The sequence below is a fragment of the Mycteria americana genome, chromosome 4 (genome assembly GCF_035582795.1).
Source record: "Mycteria americana isolate JAX WOST 10 ecotype Jacksonville Zoo and Gardens chromosome 4, USCA_MyAme_1.0, whole genome shotgun sequence".
Taxonomy (NCBI): Eukaryota; Metazoa; Chordata; class Aves; order Ciconiiformes; family Ciconiidae; genus Mycteria; species Mycteria americana.
The window spans coordinates 8707182-8728431 of record NC_134368.1 but is presented as its reverse complement, the minus strand read 5'-3'; the positions used below and the strand labels follow the sequence as shown (position 1 = coordinate 8728431).

Sequence of the window (21250 nt, the reverse complement as noted above, 5' to 3'; positions counted from 1 at the left end):
TCCACAATTAAACCAGAAGAAATAAATATTTAAGACAACATTTTGAGTGGCAGAATTAGTAAATTACGATCCTTTAGGAATGAGTGGTTAGGTACTTGCAACCAAGAAAAATGAGATTATGATAAAAAGAAGCAATATGCCATTTCTAGTGTGCCGTATCTGAAGGGAAGTAAAGTATAAGCTCAAGTGATAAATACTACAATGTAAAGCTTTTCTTGTAGTGTACAGAATTAAATACCTCTAAGATAAGTAGTCACGCAACTGCTTGTTTCTCAATAACCTGTCAAAGAACATGGGAACAGGCCCTGTTCTCAAATCCATTCTAATTATCAGGTGATACGAGGAAAGTCACTAACAGAGTTTGGCAGTCTTATCAGAGATGAAGGGTGAACTACCTTCTCTCTGTCGCTACAGGATGGTCCATCTGAAGGGAGACCAAACAGGTTCCCAGACATCAGAGGCTCCTTGCCACCATCATTGCTCCTCACATTGCATGGAGAAGGGAAGTTTTTCCATTCAGTGTTAATCTGCTCTGTAATGCTGACATTTATTTATTTATTCATTTATCTAAATGAATCGTGGTTTTGCAAAACTATGTGTTTGGTTGCCTTTTTTTTTTTTTTTTTTAACATGGTAGTATTCCTAAATAGATCTCTCACTGTGAGAAGAAATAGGATTTAGCTAGACAATTTCCAGATTCTTGGGCTGAACTTATTTGCATATGAGAATACAGTAAAAAAAGTGCAGAATATACATGTATTATTTTCCATGTAATCAGAATTAGAACAATGCCTCCTCAATTCTCCTAATTTTCATTAAAAACTTAAAATAGTGCTGACTTTTCCAGCTAGACAAGTGCAATCAAACCATTTGCTTCCTAACTCATTAAAAAAAAAAACCCTTGAAAAAACAGATGTTTCCTTATCAGTCTCCATCTTATTAAAAATACTGAAAACAAATACTGGATGCCAGCAGAAATGCAATCGTATCTTTTACTTTGGAGTCAACCCTCCAAGAGTCTCCGGCTGTTACTGTAGCTCAGTGCAACCACAGCTCCAGTTAAATGCCTTGCTCATCCATCCCAACCAGTAATAAATGCAAAAAACCCCTCCGCCCACCACACAACACTTGGAAAGATGTAAAGAAAAGCCTTTGGTCCTTTTCCCAGTATCATACAAATTGATTGCTACATTCTGTTAAGAGGATTTAAAAACCTGAGCCTCTGCAATCATAACTAAAGCAAGCAATAAAATGACTGAAATATACAATGCAATCAGTTTATAGGACTAGATGTACAGCATTTACTAATTATTTTAGAAAAAGAAGGAAGAGAAAAGATAGCACATGAAGAAGTCATATCTACTTACTAAAACACCACTCGCAAACTACAGCTGGGACCATTAAATAAATTTTGCATGGTCTAATTAACTTGGTTTGCAATCTCAATTACTTTTCACCCAAGAAATCACTTTTGCTCAGTTTTATGTGTGTCTGTTTCCCTTTTTAAAAAAAAATGATGTAAGGCATCCTCAGACAAGTGAACTCTAAACTTCATTTGTCTTTCAGCAGGCTTGATGGCTATGCATTTAAAAACCCATTCTATCTTATAAACTAAAAATTAAATGTACTCAGCTGTGATGGTCGTCATTGCATCTGCTATTTATATGCTAATACCCTCACTGGAAGATCTTGCAAATTATTCCACCATGCCAATATCTCATGTGCATCTACTCAAAGCCAACTAAATATTTTTCTAGAGGCAGAAGATTTTGGTTAGGGAACCAGAATATTTATCACCACAGAACCTAGGTAAAGGGGCAACCTTAAGCAAATACATTTTTTATTTGACCGCAACACAAAACATGCTTCAGTCATCTTAAATGAAATTTGGGGATATTCTATGTAAGCAAACACTGACTGGGTAAAAATAATTTCTTCAGTGCCCGTAATAGAAATTGAAGAGTCAAACAGTGTAAGGACTTTTACAAGTTCCTCCTTTTGCATCCTTTTATATTACCCAATGCAGGATGAAAAGGAAATAAGTGCTGGCATTTTGACAGATTTCAGAACTGTTCTTGAGTTTTCCTGTGTGCAACACAAGGAAAACATAAACTACTAAAAGAGCTATATTTATAGGGAGCTCCCACACACACTCCCTCCCCTTTGCTCTGCAATTTGAGCATAAATTCAAACCTAGATGACTGCAAATTAGATATGTGGTCCAGGCAAATCACATTTTGTGTTTACCAGTAGAAGTATCGCTTCCATTCTATTTGTAGTTGCTCAACAGCATATAGGCTACTTGGACAGTCTGACTTTTATTTAGGAATGCACTTTTCACACTATTTCATAATTTCCAGAAGTTAGTAAAAATGGTTAAAGGGTTCCAGCCCAACAGTTAGCCTAAGTATAATGCTGGAGAACCAGCATACCTTGCTCCAAATTGCTTTAGCAATATAAACTACCTAATGAACCAGTTTTTCTTTAAAGCAATGTACAATAGCCATAGTCTATGAGTATTGTCACAGTCCTGGAGGTGCAAGCTTGAGGTTTACCCAAGACTTAGGCCAAAGCCCTCTCCATTCCACCCAGTGATAAACAGAGCTTGGACATGTACATTGGAAAGTCAATAGTGGTGAGGCGCATTGCACAAAACCTGTATCGCTCTGTGTTACTAGCTACTGCATCTCTGGACCCTAGCAGGCTCAAGGTCCCAGATAAGTTTAGGAGGGATTTTAATAAAAAGCAGCAAAAAATTACTCAACAAGACCAGTAGGTCTTAAGGTGCAAGACAGTTCAAAAAACCTTGGATCTTAATGAATCATTGTTCAGCAGAAATTAGTATGTCCAATATACCCAATGGACTAGCATGTGCATTTACAATTTCATAGAGGACAGCAAATAAAGGTAGTCTGGAAAACTGGCGCATTTAACAAAACTATTATCTCAGGAAGATATTGCAAGGCAAGTTTAGTACTTCTTTAGCAGTAACCACTCAAGATGTATCCTCAGATGTATTTTCATACCTCACTACTTGGGCCCCTACCATCCACCAAAAATCAACAGTACTTGGTTGCATAAATATTCTTAAACCTTAAGAAAGTACATTAAAAAGGCAAAGTTCTCTTGTATAATCCAAATTTTTCATGAAATAAATACCACATTCAGGGGAGGTGTAACAGTTTTATTTAAACTACCAAAGATCTCCAAGTCTAACAATGCCTTGCCTTTCCATGATAGGTGGTTCCAGAGAGCTAAAACAGAAGTCTGCTACCCTTCATTATTAAAGCTAATAAAGTTCCCCAACATAAAAAAAAAATTGACTCCTACAAATTTTATGCTGACCACCTATATTTCATACCTATATTTAATTTGTTTTCTCAAAAGTGACTGTAGTATTTAGTCCTTTAAATGTCTTCGTGTAATATTTATACAAAAAAAAAAGGTTACATCTTACTTTTAGAAGTACAGGAGTGTACTTCTGCCATGCAGTTACTGTATATTTACAGTTACTTCAGGTACTACATCTTATTACATAGTGAAAAAGAATATACTGCTGTTAAAATATCTGGTATGTTTTTTTCATCCAGTTTTTCATTCACACTGGGAGATGAGCTCATCACATATCACTCCATCAATTTGAGTCCTCTGATTAAGTAAAGACTGACCTTCATAATCGGATGTGCATTACCTGAGTTTATTCAGTTACTGAAAGGGACAGTCTCACTATCTGAGCTTAATGCTGCTACAGAAATCTTCTCTGGATTAGGTTCCAGTCAGTTCAGGTCCCTGCTGCAACAGGAGCTCTATCGCTGGTCCAAGGGAGGCACTGGGAATCATCAGGGGAGGAAACAGAGACAGGACTATGCCTTTTGATTGCTGCTCGTGTTTAGATCATCTTTAAGCCAACCATAAAATCACTACCGAAATATATAAGCTCCTTCCCTGTTCAGGTCCCACAAGTAGTACAACAGCAACATGTACAAAAAGCCCACCTGCGAAGAAGTAGATTGGGTAACTATGTAACACACTAAGAAATACCTGGTAGAATTTAATTTTTAATGTTTCAGGAATTGTAGAATGGACTAAATAATTTTTACAAAAGAAGAGGCAAGCATAAAAGTGTTGCACATGTTGCCTGTGCCTTAAAAACCAAACTTGGTTTCTTCTTAACTCATGGATAACGGTGAGTAAGGAAACTCCGTAAAATGCCTACTCAGTTTTTCACTCAACATAAAAGGAAAGGTTTGCAGGTTCGAAGACTGAGGTGTGATGAAGCCACCAAAGCTACAAGCCAAGCAACATGAAATCACCTTTAGAGTCCATACTCAGACAGGAACACACCCAGAGCAGAGTTCCCAAGATGTTTCCCATTACTAAAAGCAGAAGGAAAACCCTCATTTTTGTCACTAAAGAAGAAAGCAGCTGTCATATAGCCACTGTCAAGGTTACAAGTGTCACCCTGAACAGCCGCTATACCTGAACTATCCTTCCCTTCTTCCTGGACTAACCGTGTTCCTCTACACAGTGTTCCCTGCACACCAGTCCAGATGAAATTGTTTAAAGCCATTGTTTAAGGCTGCCCAGGACTGGCTATATCAATTTCTGGACCAAGAAGTTGTTTTATGGCCTGATAACTCAAAGGTCAACCAAACAGACCTCTTTCTTTCCCCCTCCACAGAGAAGTCTTTAGCTTTTCTAGCCCTTTTCAGCTGGTCCAAGCTGTCTATGAGATGATGAACAGTATTCCTACGACACCTCGAAATATCTTAGGCAATATTTTGAATTATTTAATTTCTTTATGATTCAGAGGCCTATACATGATAAAAGCTTAATTTTAGAGCTGAGGGGGGGAAAATTCTCATTACTAGTCATTTTCGTTATGAAATTTTAGGAAATGTGATTTTCGTCTAAAATGTGATATAACGAGATTCCCGTTAGCACTCATTCATGCAAAAAAATCGTACTGCATTTGACGGATTACCACCTATCGCTTAGACCAGGTCAAACTCTACTAAAACTTTGTATCCACCACCAACGTACATATGACCCTGTCTCATGATATAGTCTGCACACACATATACTGTAAAATCAGTAACTAAATTGCAGCTTACTTCAGTGATCACATTTATGAATGAATCTGAACTACACATTTGCTAAAAATTATTTCAAATGCTGTATTTTTAACAGATAAATATACATCTCAAATAAACCTGATTTATTACAAGCAACAAGTCAACAAAATATCCTATGCAAGACACACATAACCTTACATATATTCCCGGTTGTGGATTTTAGGCACAAGGATGTCATCAGATGTCAACATATTTACTTTACTATTACCGCATTAACTAAATTTAAATGCATTAGTATGTCTTCCAAGCCTGAAAATTTTCTTCCTTTTCCATTTTTATAAATACACATTTAGGTACCTTTATGAACCTCACAAATATATTGAAGTGAATTGAATATACTGTTTCCCCTTGTAAGGTAGGATGGATAAAAAGCAGGAAGCAAATTTATATCTACTACCTAGAGAGTACACACTGCTCAGTATTCATAGATGAATCAAGGGAGATGACCCTTCAGCCTGCAAAACTTAAATACTTAACATAAGGGTTAACTTGATGATAGAGACATCCTACTTTATTTTACACTCTATTAGAAGAGCTCCAAATTGCATTGTGCGACCTGCGAATCAGATAGGGATCAGAGGTCGTCACAGTGACAACTTTAAGAATTCATGGCTAGATCTGCATAACAAGATATTTTTAATAACTCTGTAACAGCAGCAGGCTGCATAGCCAGTGCAAAGCATAAAATATACCACAGCAACATTCAGCTCTAGAAAAGAAAAAAAAACCCATAACATCACACTAGCTGGTTAGACACTTTAACAAGAGAGTACTGTTTTGAGGGTTAATTTTACAATGTTTTGTTTTATATCAGTCCTACACTCTGATAAGACTTAAAAAACCTAGAAAGCTCTTAGCTGAAAAGCTATTACGAAAGAGATGTTTCACAGATAGAAATAATTATCATATGATGGTTAAAATGGGGGAGGAGGGAAGAGGAAGCATAAGCATCTGCATGACTTAGTATTTTGTGTTTACTTTTACAGTTATGGTTGACCTGACTTTTTTGATTAATATTAGCTAGACAAAAAAAAAAAAAAAAATTAAAATGTTGCCTGGGCTACTACTTTGACCATACAAAAGTTATTAAACTTTATTTCTTCTGAATATATTACATGCTAATGATCTACACAGTCTGCTACAGGACATCTTTAGGTGTAATGCTGATTTAATTATCAAATATTCCTATGTTTCTCTTAAATTTTAGAAAGCATACTAACAATCAACATCAAGTTACTATTCAAACCTCAACATTAAATGCTTCTGGTTTTCAAAGGGCAACTTTGTTAAGAGTTAGGGTTTTTGTTTGTGTGCAGTTTAAAAGCATCACCTGGGGAAAAGATTTCTTTTACAACAGCATCTTTCTTGCTCCTTGGTCTGAGTATGTTTTAGCACATGTGGGTTCAGGTATGGTGAGGGATCACTAAGGACAATTACTTACCCCCCAGAAACAACTTCTCTAAAATGAAGAAAAGAGGAAAAAAAAGGAGGATGCGAGTACAAGAAGCTATTACAGAAAGCAGTCAGCTGGACTGGATTCTCTATGGCTACAGAAAGAAGCAGAAAGAGAACACAATACAGCCTTTGCTTTTGATCTAAAATTCAAGAGAGACTTTTTTTTAAAGCAGGCACTAACTTAACTAAAAGACAGACTTATAAAAAAGCTGGTTATAAAGCTACAAAATTATTAGATAGAAATAACTCATTAGCATTGATAAAATGCCAAGCTGTAGGGTGAAGATATGGGGGGGAAAAAAAAAAAAAATAAAATCAGCAATAGTCTTGGAGCCAAGTAACTGGCAGAGCTCTTGGCATCATTTATTACACATTAAAATTTTAATCTTTTTATGCATTAAAATATTTTAAGACTAAATTATGACCAGCAAATATTTAACTTGTAAATATAATTTGTAACAATTTTCTGACATTATTCTTTCAGAAAAAATTCTGACTTGTATTGCAGTAAGGTTTGGGGATCAGCTCAGGTTCTGGACAACACAAGGACAGCCTTCTCCAAATCTAATTATTAATAGCATTATTGAATTCAACCAGATGTTTCACATGGATAAAATTAAGTACACGAATAAATCAAGATCCGAGCACATGCTTAGATTTGACAGAAGATAAGGAAAGGTGAAACTAAAAGTAATGAAGACAGTTAATGAAAAACTATATATCCCTGGTTGTTAATATAACTTGAAATTAAAAATTCAAAATGTAATAGGCCTGTTAAATGATCACTCTTCTGACAGACAAATGAGCAGGATGTTTCTCACATCATATTGCCTACTAGCTCCTATCTGTCCAAGTTTTAGCCAGACTGAGTAGTGAATCTTTTACAGCTTCCCAACGGTAATTACATAAGAGATAAATACACTCTCAGTGTACAAAATACCGCTAATGAGCTACATTTCTATTAACTATGTGAGGACTTCAAATATTATCCTAAGGGATAACCCTTTATGGAATTGAAAGGTAGTGTGCATGATTTAAAATACAGTACACATTTATCCTCTCACAACTTCCAAAATTGCAAGATTATTTGCATCTAATCAGCTGCAAATCAGACACTAAACAAGAAACAAAAAATCTAGTATTTTAAGAAAAGGAAGAAGACCTTAACAAATGAAACTGTTTCTAACCAGCAAAAAATATTTTTAAAGGAACATTTTAGCCGTAAGTAAGTTATTCCTACAAAAGAATGAAACCTCTGGAAACAGGAATTTCTATTTAAACCAGTCTCAGCCAATAATTACAATTGTACTTCTATAATAATTCATCTAAATAGAGTCAAGAATTAACTCGAAGTGTCTCTGGTGTATTGCTCTTGGTGCAAGTTTACCTAGAAACACAGACTGAGATGATGGCTGGCTTTGGATAAAGGTGGCATAGAGAAAAATGTCGAGCATGCAGTATGCACTCCCTCTACTGGACACTGAAATTATCCTGAGCAGGCATTTAGAGAAAGAAAGGGATATGTCCGAGCATCCAGGTACCATGAAATAAAAGCCCTTTTACAGCTTCTGCCCTCTTGCCCTAGATTCAGCTAAAACTAAGATTCACAGAAAACTGGATTTCAAAACTCTTGTTTATACTCTCAAAATACATTTCCTATCAGAAACCAACAACCTATTCACATCCCAAACAAGTATTTAACTACAGTGAACGTAACTTGTCTAAGCACACAAAAACTCATTTGCCTTTGACCAACACAGCAAGACTGTCATTTTTTGTCCACCCTCACCTCTTTGAAAAAGTAACAGCTCAGGAAGAAATGTCTTGATAACTTCTGATCTGCTGGGGGCACAGCAATGGGAAGAAGGAATGCGTAGTCTGGGCAGCTAGGAATGTATTAACATTTATAAAATCTGCTGCAAGATTTGTCATTCTTTTCCCTCTCCTCCCACAGCTCCTGAGAGGTAAGAGCAGAATGGTGCCATAGCCTACTTGTGTTGGCAGGGTTTAAGTGTTATGTAAAAATGATGGCACTCCTCATAATTAAGGCTTTCTGATGTTTTCAAGTTCTTCACTATCACGGAGAAGAAAAGAAAGAGGTGGTTATAGCTCTTGTCACTATAAACCATTTTAAGTCCAAGTATTTCACTGTATAAAGTTCTGTGCTTTCCTTCAAGTGACTTTGTGTAAGAGAAGTTCTGTAAACCTACAGGAAGTTCCCCTGTAGTTTGCAAAGCAGTGGGGCTTTTACATTTTTCAGTAAAGGCAAAAAAACTTCAGAGAAAATAATTTGTGCTAATTTTCTAACATGCTGTGATTGCCTAAGGATGCTGCCTTGCAGACTAGTGCTCCATGACCTGGAAAATCACGGAGAAGCAATGGAAAGCATGGCGGTAATAGTGAGGATTGCCAAGAGCAGACACCTTCCTGCACAAACCAAATGACTCTTCAGTGAAGGCAGGCCAGGTAACCACCAACTTCTTCCTCCCAATGTAATTTACACCCAGCTACATTGCTGGTATATTCATATTGAACCATAGCATCAAGAGTTACTCCAAATATATATGTCTTATTTGCATCTCAGCCACGTGCACGTACAACTGCTCAGCTAAACAAGAGTGCCAATGACATGTGGCAATGGTAAGGGACTCTAGGACCTTCCCTCTTTTACGTGGCAATTTAAATCTCTGCGGGATTGAGAGGTATAGTAAGAGTTCATAGTGACAAATCTCCAGTTTCACTGTCTCTCCCTAAACCCTTCCCTTTATGAACTTTCTTGATCTCAATTTGAGGATGGGTAAAGCCTTTACTCCCCCCGTTCCTGGACAGAACAGAAACAAAGCACAGAATAGAACAGATGAAAAGGGTGAAAATTAGAGACCACAGAAGCATGGAGAATGAGCACAAAGAAAAAACAGAAAGTTTGAGGACACTGGGCAAGCCCAAGCCCCCAGACAAGTTTCCAAGTCCCTATTGTTCCGTTTTATATTTACTGATAAAATAAAACCACTTTCCCTGAAGGTAAGGCCTGTGGTGCAGGATCATAATTACACTTGAAATGAGCAAGTACACAAACAATTCACCTTTACGTTTTCTCCAGCTAACAATATAGGTACCTCAGATTGCAGTCACTAGCTGCCAGGAAACTGCCATCATATCCAAATGTAGAGATGTTACAGACCAACTACAAACCAGACTATTTACACGAGACCCTCTGCACTCAGACACTTTATTTACATTCTCTCTCTCTGCTTACTAAATGCTCCCCTTCATTTCTAGGTGTGCTCATCTCTATACACGAGCAGGTACAGCACTCACTGACTCCATGTGCTAACAAATAACATCTGTAATGCACTGAGCTCTGTCGGGACAGGATGGCTGTGAGCCAGTGCTTTGAAGGACAGGCTATCAGTACTTCTTCTCTTGGATCTAAAGATAAAGAAGATAGCAAAACTTGGGCATGGCAAAAACTATAGTTCCAATGACACAAGGATGTACAGACAGAAGCAACAATACATAACACAAGCAGCAATGCTGAAGTAACGAGGAGCTGTGTGTAATGTTTCATATGTTGACATGTAAATATTTGACAGATGGGGATTTAATAATCACAGTCTAAGAGATGCTGTTTATTTTGTTCTCTCAGACTCTCATTTTACCATGTTTTTATGTTTCAATGAAGTCATTTGACACACGAATAAAAGATAATTTATACAGTTTCCCTCTGCAGTACAAAGCTCTCTATGTTCAGGTTATAAATTTAAAGTAACTCAGCACTAACACTAAATTTGGGTATTTTCCACTGGAGAAAAACCCTAGGAATAATTATATATTGTTTTCAATGCTTAAGTTAATACCTCAATCGGCATTGCTTCATTTTGAGTGTATTCTTCGTGAGCACTGCTATGTATTTTCCTTTTTTTTTCCCTTCTAATGATGGAATATATTAGCTTTCAAACCTTATGTAGATAGCACTGATCAATCTCCACAAGTGGTAACAATACCACTTCACATACATACACATGCACACACACACACGAAAATCAAGGCTTGAATGTCCTTTATATCTTGCAAGAAATATAGCAACCAATATTCCATGCAGAGGTGCAGCAAATGAAGTCCTGTCAAGCAAATGGCAGGAATGACAGCAGATGTCTGGATTCCTTCATAGCTGGTTGCATAAAGGTAGCACACATATTTCACTGGAGAAAAAAAACGCTGATAAGACAGTCTTTCAATACTTTTCATTCAGAGTTGGCATTTTTGACTGGTGTGGTACATCAGTAGGTATTAAGGTGATGAACCAGATTAATCTTGATAAAGCTTCATTTGCACAATGAAAGCAAAGTCTACAATACTCAGTCATGGCTAAACAAGGCCACCACAATTTAGTCCAAGGTATAATGTCCAGATCAAATTTTTACAATCGAGTCATAAACCGGACTTCAGTCTGGACCCTGACCCAAAATACTTATTTTCATGTCAAGCTATACAGTAATTTCGTTTGATTGCAACCAACAGAAATTAGTGTTATGCAGCTCTGCTTTTTAGGTACATAAACAAGCCACAGACTCCTTTTTGGATCTGAATAAAGTATTTGATCTTTCAGCCTCCATTTATTCACAAGTTTTGCCTATTTCACAAAAAACTGTCTTTGTGAAATATATTTTGACACTTTAAAGCTTTATATAACAATTAATACTTTTAAGATATCCTCGATCACATTACACCCTCACTAGAGAGAATAAATGCTCCAAAGCAGAGACACGATTTTCCTGAATTGTGGGACACTAGCATAGTTCAGCAAGTTGTAAAAGAACATGAGTAATACAGCGTTTCCTGAGAAATATGCACAAAAGCAGCTAAGGACAGTGTTACACATGAAGAAACTAAGAGTAAATAAAATCTGAACTTAACCACTTCCCTATCCTAAACAACAACAGTGCTGCCTTACATGGTTGTCTAATAACCAGGCCCCAGCATACTCCACAGGTGTTTAGTGCAAATTCCTTGAGTGAAACTACAACCAGCTGAATTAGTGTATTTATCAATAAAACTTGTGTTGAAAAGTTTGCCAGATTAAGGCTTAAGAGAAAGTGCATTTTTTTGTGTACAAGCTAAATATTACTAACAGTCCCCTCTAGTAAAACAGAATTTTAAGAAACGCACCACTTTTCTTTTTCTTGCTTTAAAGGAAATGTTCATTTCCTTGTATTTCTTCATAGCAGTCTCCAATTTATTCTTGAGATCAATTGCACATCTTAGCCGATCATCATTTATTCCCACTCTGGTAAATAACTGCAAAACAAGAAATCAACATTCTTATTCTTTTTTCTAGACATCTGAGCCAAAGAACATTTTCAGTTTTCCTACATAATTAATGAAACACAATTGTCACAAATACCTTTATTTTAAAAGTAACAATTAGTGAAGCCACTTCTTTTCCTATCTAGAATATAAAAGCTAATAGCAACCACTGAAGACAAACAAAGAATGAACAGCTGGTATAAACAGCTCCTGAGAGTGTCCTTCTATAGGCCAAATTCCATGCACGAGGCTCCTCAGCAGTAATATCAACTGACAGAAAGGACATACTGATTTTCTGATATAGACAGGTCTGACAAAAACAAGCTGTTTTACTTCAACCCTGTGCAAAGAAGCCCCATTTTACTGTATCTTCAAAAAAAAAAAAAAAACCCACCAAAATAAAAGGATGACTGTAGGTAGCATACCTAATGCTAAGAGCCATCAAACAAATTACGTAGCTCCTGTAGTCTCCTTTTGTCTACCCCTACTGAATTAGAAATCTTTTCTATTTGCACCAATGTTTCTTCAGCCTTAATTTCCTTTTTGCTCACTCTCCCTCAAGATTTACTGTACCCCAGTCCAGTACATTTTCTCCATCTTTTTATATAAAGAAAAAAAAGAAAAAAAAATTGTCTCTTTATCCCACCTGAATCCAGGTCTGCACAGAAGGCCAGAACTTATTTCTGAGGAGTTTGTGAGCATCCATGACATTGTTTATTATGGCAGTATTATCTTCATTCTCATGCACTTTTATATCTGCTCAAAACAGGGGAAAAAAAGAGTTAGGAGAGCGATGTTTATAGTATCTTCACTACAGGAGCTGAAGAAGCTAAGTGGAAGAAGTAGACACAAACCTTTCTAAAATATTTGATCACTTCATGGAAGGTTACAAACATCAGAATGTTTCTCTGTTCAGTACTAATTATTCTACCACTATCCACACATTCAAAAAAAGTCAGAGGAAAAGCTTTCAGTCCAGTAATGACAGAAAGAGTTGTTAAGCCATCACTACTAAGGAATCACTAAATAAACCACAGACAAGTGCAGTCTTCCTATTTACACTACATCTTGTCCTAAGTTCCAGTCAATGGACTGGGCCTTATTGTACCAGTTTCTGCATATTCAATATCAAAAAAATTCCTGCCTACTGGCAATAGGGACTTGATTGTCAAAGAAGCCAAGTATGCCACTACTCAAGTAAAACTGGTACTTTTCACCTGTTAGTCATTCATAAGGCCCACAGATACATTTCCAATTCTGTTGTCTGCAAACACAGAAGTAGATATGTGTCTTACTGGCTGTTTCCACATGAAATTCTGTTCGGACAGTATTTGTAAGAGACTTCACTTAGACTACCAAAACACAAACCATCCTAATTTTTTGGGAGGTAATTCTTATTAGCAAAGTTACATAAAAAAAAGGTATAATCATAATCCTTAAGACTTCCCAGCAAAACTCTACTTATTACTTCTTGCAAGTTGTCAGTAGCAAGGAAAAACAAGTTTACAAAACAGCCAATTATAAGACTTTAAAATTAGTAGCTTATACCCCCACTATAGAGAGAAAGAAAGAGGTGAATCGTGAAGCATACAGAAAATAAAATTATATACTGTAGAGAGATTGCAATTTTTTTTAAACACTGGAAACTCATCTTATTCCAGGTACTATGAAGTGCTGCAACATGGTTACAACCACCAATACAAAAGTTCAGTCTTAGAAGGTAATTAATAAAATCTGTAAATCACACACAAGGACATCCCAACCTAAGAATGGTTACTAGATGAACCAGAAACAGAAAAGAACTCCAAAATAAGTGGTGTTCAGGAACCCCAAGCATTTAAGACATAGGAAAAAAAAACAAACCCCAAACAATTACAAAGCACTTCAAAGACTGTCTCCAGCTATACATGAAAAATTTTTCCAGGTACCTGTGGAGATTTCAAGGTCTAGAGTATACTTATGTGAAATAAGCCCATGGTTCCTAACAAAAGTCTGGTAATCATCATCGCTGAGAGCAGGGACACCAGACTGAATTTCCAAGCATGTGCCTTCATTTAATTCTTTCTGCTCGGGCTTCTCCTGTTTCTCATCTAACTCTTTGTTTTTATCAGTTCTAACACAATCAGAAACAGAAAGCACGTCCTTGCTGCAGCATGGCTGTTCATCATCCATGCATCCAAAATAGGACTGGTTAACTTCCATCCGGGAGGGCAAGGGGGATGCAGGTCTATCCTCATTAGCAGTCATTTGTTTGTTGGGTTCCAGTTCCATGTCATTCACAGTGAAGTTGAAAGGATCTGGCATCAGAAGTCGAAAACAGTTTTCCATCTCTGTCAATGTGTCAGCAACCTCTTGGGACATTTCTATCAAGAGACAATTGTTTTAGAATATTGTTAAACACTGTAAAATGCTAATGTCTCCAGAGCAGACACAGATTTACAAAACAAATGCAACTGCCAAAGCGGTAATCCATTTATCCAGTAATCAGTGATAATTTATCCATACAGATCTCTCTCCACTGCAGAAATTGTCTTTATAAAAGTGACAATAGTTTTCTTAAGCAGGAAGTCTAGAACCTCCTGAGCAAGGAATTTAAAATCCGTGTTCCTCCTTTTCCTATCCTCTCTAAAATTTCACTAGGCATCAAAGATGACACAAAAACTTCCTAGAATTTGAAGAAGAACAAGGTTCAATGAGGATATTCTTAGTGATGTTGGTGGGTATTCATTCTACAGCCATGAATGTTATAGTTGCTTGTAGGTGTAGCCATGTATATATGCTGTTGCTCAAAAAGATGCTGCCAATAAAAGTGGCTTTAAGAAGGTTAAGTCTCTTTTAAAATTCCACCCTCATGCATGAAAACGTTTCCAGCATGCAGAATAAGTGGATGCATTGCGTATACCAAAGTAATTTAATTAAATAACCCTTTGTAACTGCAACATAATATACTTACTATCTCTGTTCTTCTTTTGTATTACAGAAATATGTTTGCTATGTAGATATTGCTTACAGATTCAGCCCCCAGTTAAGACACATTTTTTAGCAGCAGCATGATACTTCTCATAAATATCCTACACTGCATTCAGGATTCCTGTGCAGACCATTGCCTATACTTCTGGAACATGATGACTGTATATACAATATAATTAAGGTCATCAGCCAACAAGGTATTGAGAAGTCTGTGCCTAGTCGTAGACACAGAAATTAAGCCACTAGCTCTGAAAAGTCTCATGATATGCTTGCTTGAGGTTATGCATTCATACTTTACTGAATTACAGACCAGACCTTGCCAACATTTTTTTTTTTTTTTAAATCTCTTCATACTACCTGAGCTTACACGACTGTCACTTCTTTCCCCTGACATTCTTTAGGTGAGAGAGACAGAGGGTCAAGCTCTAACATATGTACTATTCCTGCCCTCTGTGGTCAGCTATTATTTGGATAGCTATTCCCTTAGAATTTGTTTTATATAACCTTTAAAAAGTTTGCTTTAAAAATGAACCAAAAAACCCCAAAAGAACCAAAGCAACTCACCTTCCATTTCTTTTTCAGCTCTTTTGGCTTTTTCTTTGTAAATGTTATCCAATCGTTTTTGCTTCTCCTCTTCCCTCCTTCTTTCAGCGACAGTTCTGGCATGCACATCTTGAAAATCCACCTAGGGAGGAAATGAAGAAAAAAGGGTAACATTCCTTGTAAGAAACATATAGAAAATCCATTTCCTAAGATCCTTATCCGTGGTGAAAAATCCTCTAACATCAGCGATCAGCCAGAAGCTCAGCAGTACTTCCTTTTATGTCTTCTCCTCCTAGAATCAATAACTACAATAATTCTGAATGGAGTTTTTACTTCTACTAATAAGGGACTGCTGAGAATCAATGGCTTTCAGAAAGGAATCATAAGGTAGAAAAACAAAATGCTTAGATTTCCACATCTAAATTGCAGGAATAAACTAGGCTTTGGGACACCTCTGTCACAACATTGGAGACATAGGGTTAGGGGGAATGAGTAGGAAGAGACTACACAGGATAAGTATTCAAATTACATGAAAATATCACGCTAGGTCTGCTCTTAGTAAAGGAAATTCAGGAAAATTTGTAAGCACTATTACCACAAGTATACATATCACTTACTGAAGAACTTCTTAAGCAAGGAAAGTAGAAGAGAAGACATTCAAATTCATTTAAAAAGACCAAATTTTAGATTTTACAACTACATTTGTTGGATTTGGGGATTGAGGGAAAGGTTATCATTCAGTCTCACTTTACTTTCTTATGATGAAAATAAAAACATAAATCCGAGTCATTCAAAATAGTGTTTCTTAAAATATTTGCAATGGGATTTTTTTTAGTTTGATCTTAGAGGGGCTTGAAAATGCAAATATTTTTCACTTCTGTTTTAAGGAAAGGAGTCTTGATTGGGTTATTGCATAAGGAAACCCTTTCGAAAAAGACAAACACAGTATTTCCTTTTGATTGCTACCACATAACTTTCATTAACTTCAATACAGATTACACTGAGTGCTGAGCAAGCCTGTACTTTGCTGCTAATAAAGTCCACAGACTCTCTGGTGCTATGTCTATATTATAAGCACCCATTGAATGTTTGTTGCTATTGCCACTGCTAGATGATATAAAGCCTGTCAACATACAGTAATGGTTCCCAGATACTGACATCCTACAGCGACATTTTGGAGCCATACAAGAGTAAAACAGTGAAGTTGAATCTCACTTATGAGGTACAGGTCCAGACAACATTGAGAACACCCTACACAGGACAAATAAGTCGCGCTTTCTATCTAGTCCCAGAAGATCTCTCCTGTAATATGGACATGGACTTACTAGCCACGGGTCAAGCAAACCAAGTAGTACATCCTACAACTGAAGTTTGCATATTTTTTGCACAATCAAGAATTTTGTTGGTCTCTCATCTCAAAATTACAGAAACTTTTTCATATTCGTTCAGCATTAAGCAAGTAGGTAACTCCATTAAACACTATGGAAGTTAAAAAACAGATTCTTGAACTTGGACTTAACCATGTGGTAAAGTGTCTTGCTATATAAATGTTCCTACTGCTGAATAATTCCTACAGTGTGCAATAGGCCTTAAGGTTTCTACAAGTATTAGTTATGCAAATACTTTAAAGACTTTTATAGAAAAAATGTTTTTTCTATAAAAGCCTCTAGGAGCAAAAGGATACTTCAGCTTTCACAGAAACTGGCATGGGGAGTCTCCACTGGTTTAGGATGAGAGGCACACTTACCAAGCTCTTTTTTATTGGGGAATGAGGGGGGCAGAGGGAAGGTAGGGAAAAGAGCTAGTTTCACAACCTATAGCAGCACGTGGATCACCAGGGTGAGCTTTTTGGTTTGTCAGGATCTGATTTTTCTACCAAGCTCACATAGCTCTCCACACAGTAGCAGGAGAAACAGCTCCTCCCAAAGAGCAACATCACCCTCAAAAATGGAACAAAGATACAAAACCCAGGAACTACAGCTACTGTTTCTAGGTGGTCAGATTGGACTTGCCCAAAAAACCAGACATAGCTAGAGCTTCCTAAATCACAACTTCTGCCTCATACCAGAACACCTACAGTAGAGTCATTTGCCCATTCTCTCCCTTTCTCTGTCCCAAAAGGACAAGCCATGTGCTGCTCTGCTGTGTTGTTTCATACTTCAGCAGTTGGCCAGATGCTCGTCTTACAACATCTGCCAAATCATCATGGTTTGCCATTGATAACAAGAGTGCACCTCACACACCAGATATCTATCACCAACCAAGTCTACAGCAAGTGCAAAGCTTTGAGTTGCCCAAAACAGGGCACACCGGCCTTTTACAGAAGCCTCACAAGGTCAGAATAACTCAGGGCCCGAGTTACAGATGTGCACACGGAGTCACTCAGGGCTTGAGTTACAGATGTGCGCACGGAGTCACTCACTACCTGGGGTCAGCACTAACTCACAAACTTGGTCAGAAAACATCTGACCTCATTTAGGTGATGTGGACCGACATCAGAGTTGTTGTTCTGCTTTTGTATTGGTACTGGCTACATGAAGCCTTTTACCATTGGTCTGTGATTATGGAACTGGATGTGATGGGTCACAGACAATACTTCTTGATTTAAAGGGTGTAAGTAGTGGGCCTAGACAACTACTGCAACTTTTGGGAAAATATTGATGTATAGCAGTAAGATACTCCATGTTGAGCTGCTTAAAATCCTGTTCACTCCATAACTGCAGCTCACTCTGTAATTCCATCCATGCATTCCTCAAATACAAAGATACTATAATATGACTCAGTTGCCTAAATATGCAAACATTTGGAAATATTTGAAATTTTTTTCCCCTTTCTTCGTTTTTTAAACTTTGAGACAGGAGTTTGAAAACAATTTCAGATATACTGAAATATTATTTGTTCTTGAAGTCAAACATTTATATAGTTACCTACTTGGTACCTACTAATATGGACCTACTAACATTAAAACAGTGGGTAGCTCTCCAGGTTTACACCCTAAAAGGGCAAGTCATCTTCTGACCAACTGCTTATAAGCAGATTTTGGTGATAATAAAAAAAAAAAACAATCAACAACCACAAACCACAGACACAGCTAACACTCCTCTCAAGTTGCCCTATACTACTGCGACAAACCTGCAATACAGAACAGCAGATGTACTTTACTTCTAGAAAGTACAAACACATCCTCAAATCTTTTAGGTGCTTCTCACACTTTGAGTATTAAGCTGCCAAAAGGCCAGTAAGTCATTTGGCTCATCTCAACTCTTTAAGTACAAGAGTTATCAAATGGCATAAGATTATTTCTATTGGTACTAATGTTTCTAGAAGTACTTAAGTTCAGCTGCTCTAGAAAATAGCACGGCCAACCTTGCTGGGTAGCTTAGTATCACAAATATACACAGTGATCACCCAGTCATAACAGGGGAGCAGCCCTTAACCACAGGAGCCCAGACAAACAGGCCAAACTTCAGCAGACAGGTCACACGCTTGCGTGTTCAATCTGCTAAATCTGCATTATGTGTTAAAGCTCCCCCGCCTCAGTTCTGCATTTCTCCTCGTCACTTGCATTTAGGGGTTTTTTTTCCTTTATTAAACAATACAATAAGGGAGGATTCAAAGACAATCACCTTTTGTGAGCAGATGTCAAAAATTTTATAGAAAAAGAACAAGTAAGGTACGCTATGAGCTTAGCATGGAACCAGAACAACAGAAATACATCATGTATCTCAAAGGTTTTTGATCTACTGTTAGGAACACTGAACATCTGCTTTTCTGAAGGGAAAGAGAATCAATATGTTTATTGAAAGCTTGATATTAGCATTCACACTATCTAAAATGATAGGATAGTGTTCCCAATTTCATTGTTTACACCTCAGAAGACATACTAAAGGAGAAGAATGTTCAAAACATAACTTGAAGCCTAGAAGGGAGAGCTAAAAGCAAGTGTTTACATACAAGCAATTCCTCTTTAATAAAACTTCTTGTACGACACACAGCAACAGTGCAGCTGAGGGGGGCTAGCACCTACGCTACTGTCACTGTCATACAGTGAAAGGACGCTAGAACCGGACAGCTCAGTACAGAAGTCAGGCTGGTTGAAACCTCCATAGAAAGACTTAGTAGTTTAAACTTTCACAGAAAAACTTACTAGCTGATTATCCTCAGTTTAAGCTGTAACCATTATTTCCCTTCTAAAAAGCTTGACTTTGGGGCTTCAGGTAGGAATCAGTGGGTGAAAGCCTACTGGTGAGCAATAATTTTTGCACCCTGAGAAAAGGCTAGTTGAGCCCAGCTCCGAGTTTAAAAACCCCGGGGTTTTTACAACTTTACAATACTGCAAGATAAGCAAAAAGCTTGGGGTTTGTTTTTCAAAGACCATACTCAACAGGATATCTCCTAAATACAATGTCATTTCCAACAGCTTTTCTTTTATACTTATTGGTTTCCTCGCTTTAAACATCTCCTACTGATCATCACCTAACAACACACACAGAAGTAAAAATGCAGAGTACCTTCTTATTCTGCTTTAAGAAGTGGTATCCCAGAGAAAGCTTCTTGTAGGCCTCTCCGTATTTCTCATGCCAGTCTTGCACTGACTTAATGGCTGCTTTCCTCAGCTTCTGTGCCACCTCTTTGGGCGGGGGAAGAGGCTGCTCATGGTCTATCTCCACCGTGAGCTCCAAGAACTCTTGGAAGTTGGAAATAATTAGCGTCCGAAATTGATGGGATCGGGTGAACAACTCCTGCACGATCTGGAAAGCCGAGAAGCGCATCTCAGCGTGCTCCTCCTTGAGCCGTGTCATCAGCAGGTGATAGGCATGGCTGATATGTTCCTCTGAAGACCTGAGAAAGCAGAAATAAATTAAAAAAGGAAGGGGAGCTAGTTAAAAAGAGGTTTAGCACATAAACCCACAACTATTTTAAAAATTTATTTTAAATTTTAAACCAGCAGCCTCTGTGCTGGCAGCAAGCTGCGCCCGGCTCAAACAGCAGGCCCCAGGAAGGCCTCGGGGGCAGCCTCCACGGCTGTCCGGCCCGGGGAGAAGCGTCGCTTTCGGGGGAGGCTGCGAGGCCCGGCTCCCGTCCCACCCCGCCCCCAGTGGGGTGGCTCCGGCGGCCGTACTTGCAGATGTTCTTCAGCTCTTTCATCCTGCCCGGCTCCAGCCGCGGCTCTCCCGAGGTGGTGAGCTCCTCCACCAGCTCTGCGAGGCGCTGGTCCATCTCTGCCGGCAGCGAGACGCCGAGCTGACGGGACAACCGCTCCGCCGAGCTCCTCAGGCCCGGCGAGCCCTGTCAGGGCACCGCCAGCCCGCGACGGGCCGGGCGGGGCCGGGCCTCCGCGGCGCCATTGCCCGCCCCTCGGGGCGGCTGCCCCCCCCCCCGCCCCGCGGCGGGTGGTATCTTCCTCACCCCCCCTCCCCCGGCACCTACCACAGCCCCACCTCCGCCGCGGCTGTCGCTTTAAGGGCGCGCTGACACCCCCACCCCCCCGCGCTTCCGCGTGGTGATGTCCACGTGACGTCACACCGGCCGGAAGCGCGAATAGGGGAAGGCGGGGAAGGCCTTAAAGGGGCCGCGCCTCGCTTGGGGGTGGTGTTAACCCCTTGTTGTCCGCAGGGGGCGCAGGGGCCGAGCCCAGCTGCGGGGCTGCACCAGCCCGGGGAGGCGAGCGGCCTCCGCGAGGCCCCCGAGCCCGGCGGGGAACGACGGCCGCCCGCCACGCAGTGCCCCGTGCTTGCACACCCGCTTAGGGTATTTCCAAAGCATCCCTCAAAAAGGCGGTTTTGGGGGCAAACGAGGCCGCGGGCCGGCCTGGAGGGCGGGCGCAGGCCTGGGGAGGG

The 21250-nt window shown here is 38.9% G+C and overlaps 1 protein-coding gene across 1 annotated transcript in view; it reads right to left on the bottom strand.

Moving 5' to 3' along the window:
• Positions 1-20768, bottom strand: part of UVSSA (UV stimulated scaffold protein A) — a 58941-nt gene extending 38173 nt beyond the window's left edge. The window contains exons 1-6 of the mRNA XM_075499579.1: positions 20533-20768; positions 19922-20252; positions 15432-15552; positions 13826-14260; positions 12544-12653; positions 11760-11888 (exon numbers count right to left, since the gene is read on the bottom strand). Of these exons, the coding sequence (XP_075355694.1) occupies positions 11760-11888; positions 12544-12653; positions 13826-14260; positions 15432-15552; positions 19922-20252; positions 20533-20630 (1224 nt within the window). The 5' untranslated portion in view covers positions 20631-20768. The remainder of the gene's footprint in view (positions 1-11759; positions 11889-12543; positions 12654-13825; positions 14261-15431; positions 15553-19921; positions 20253-20532) is intronic.
• Between the last annotated feature and the right edge of the window lie 482 nt (positions 20769-21250).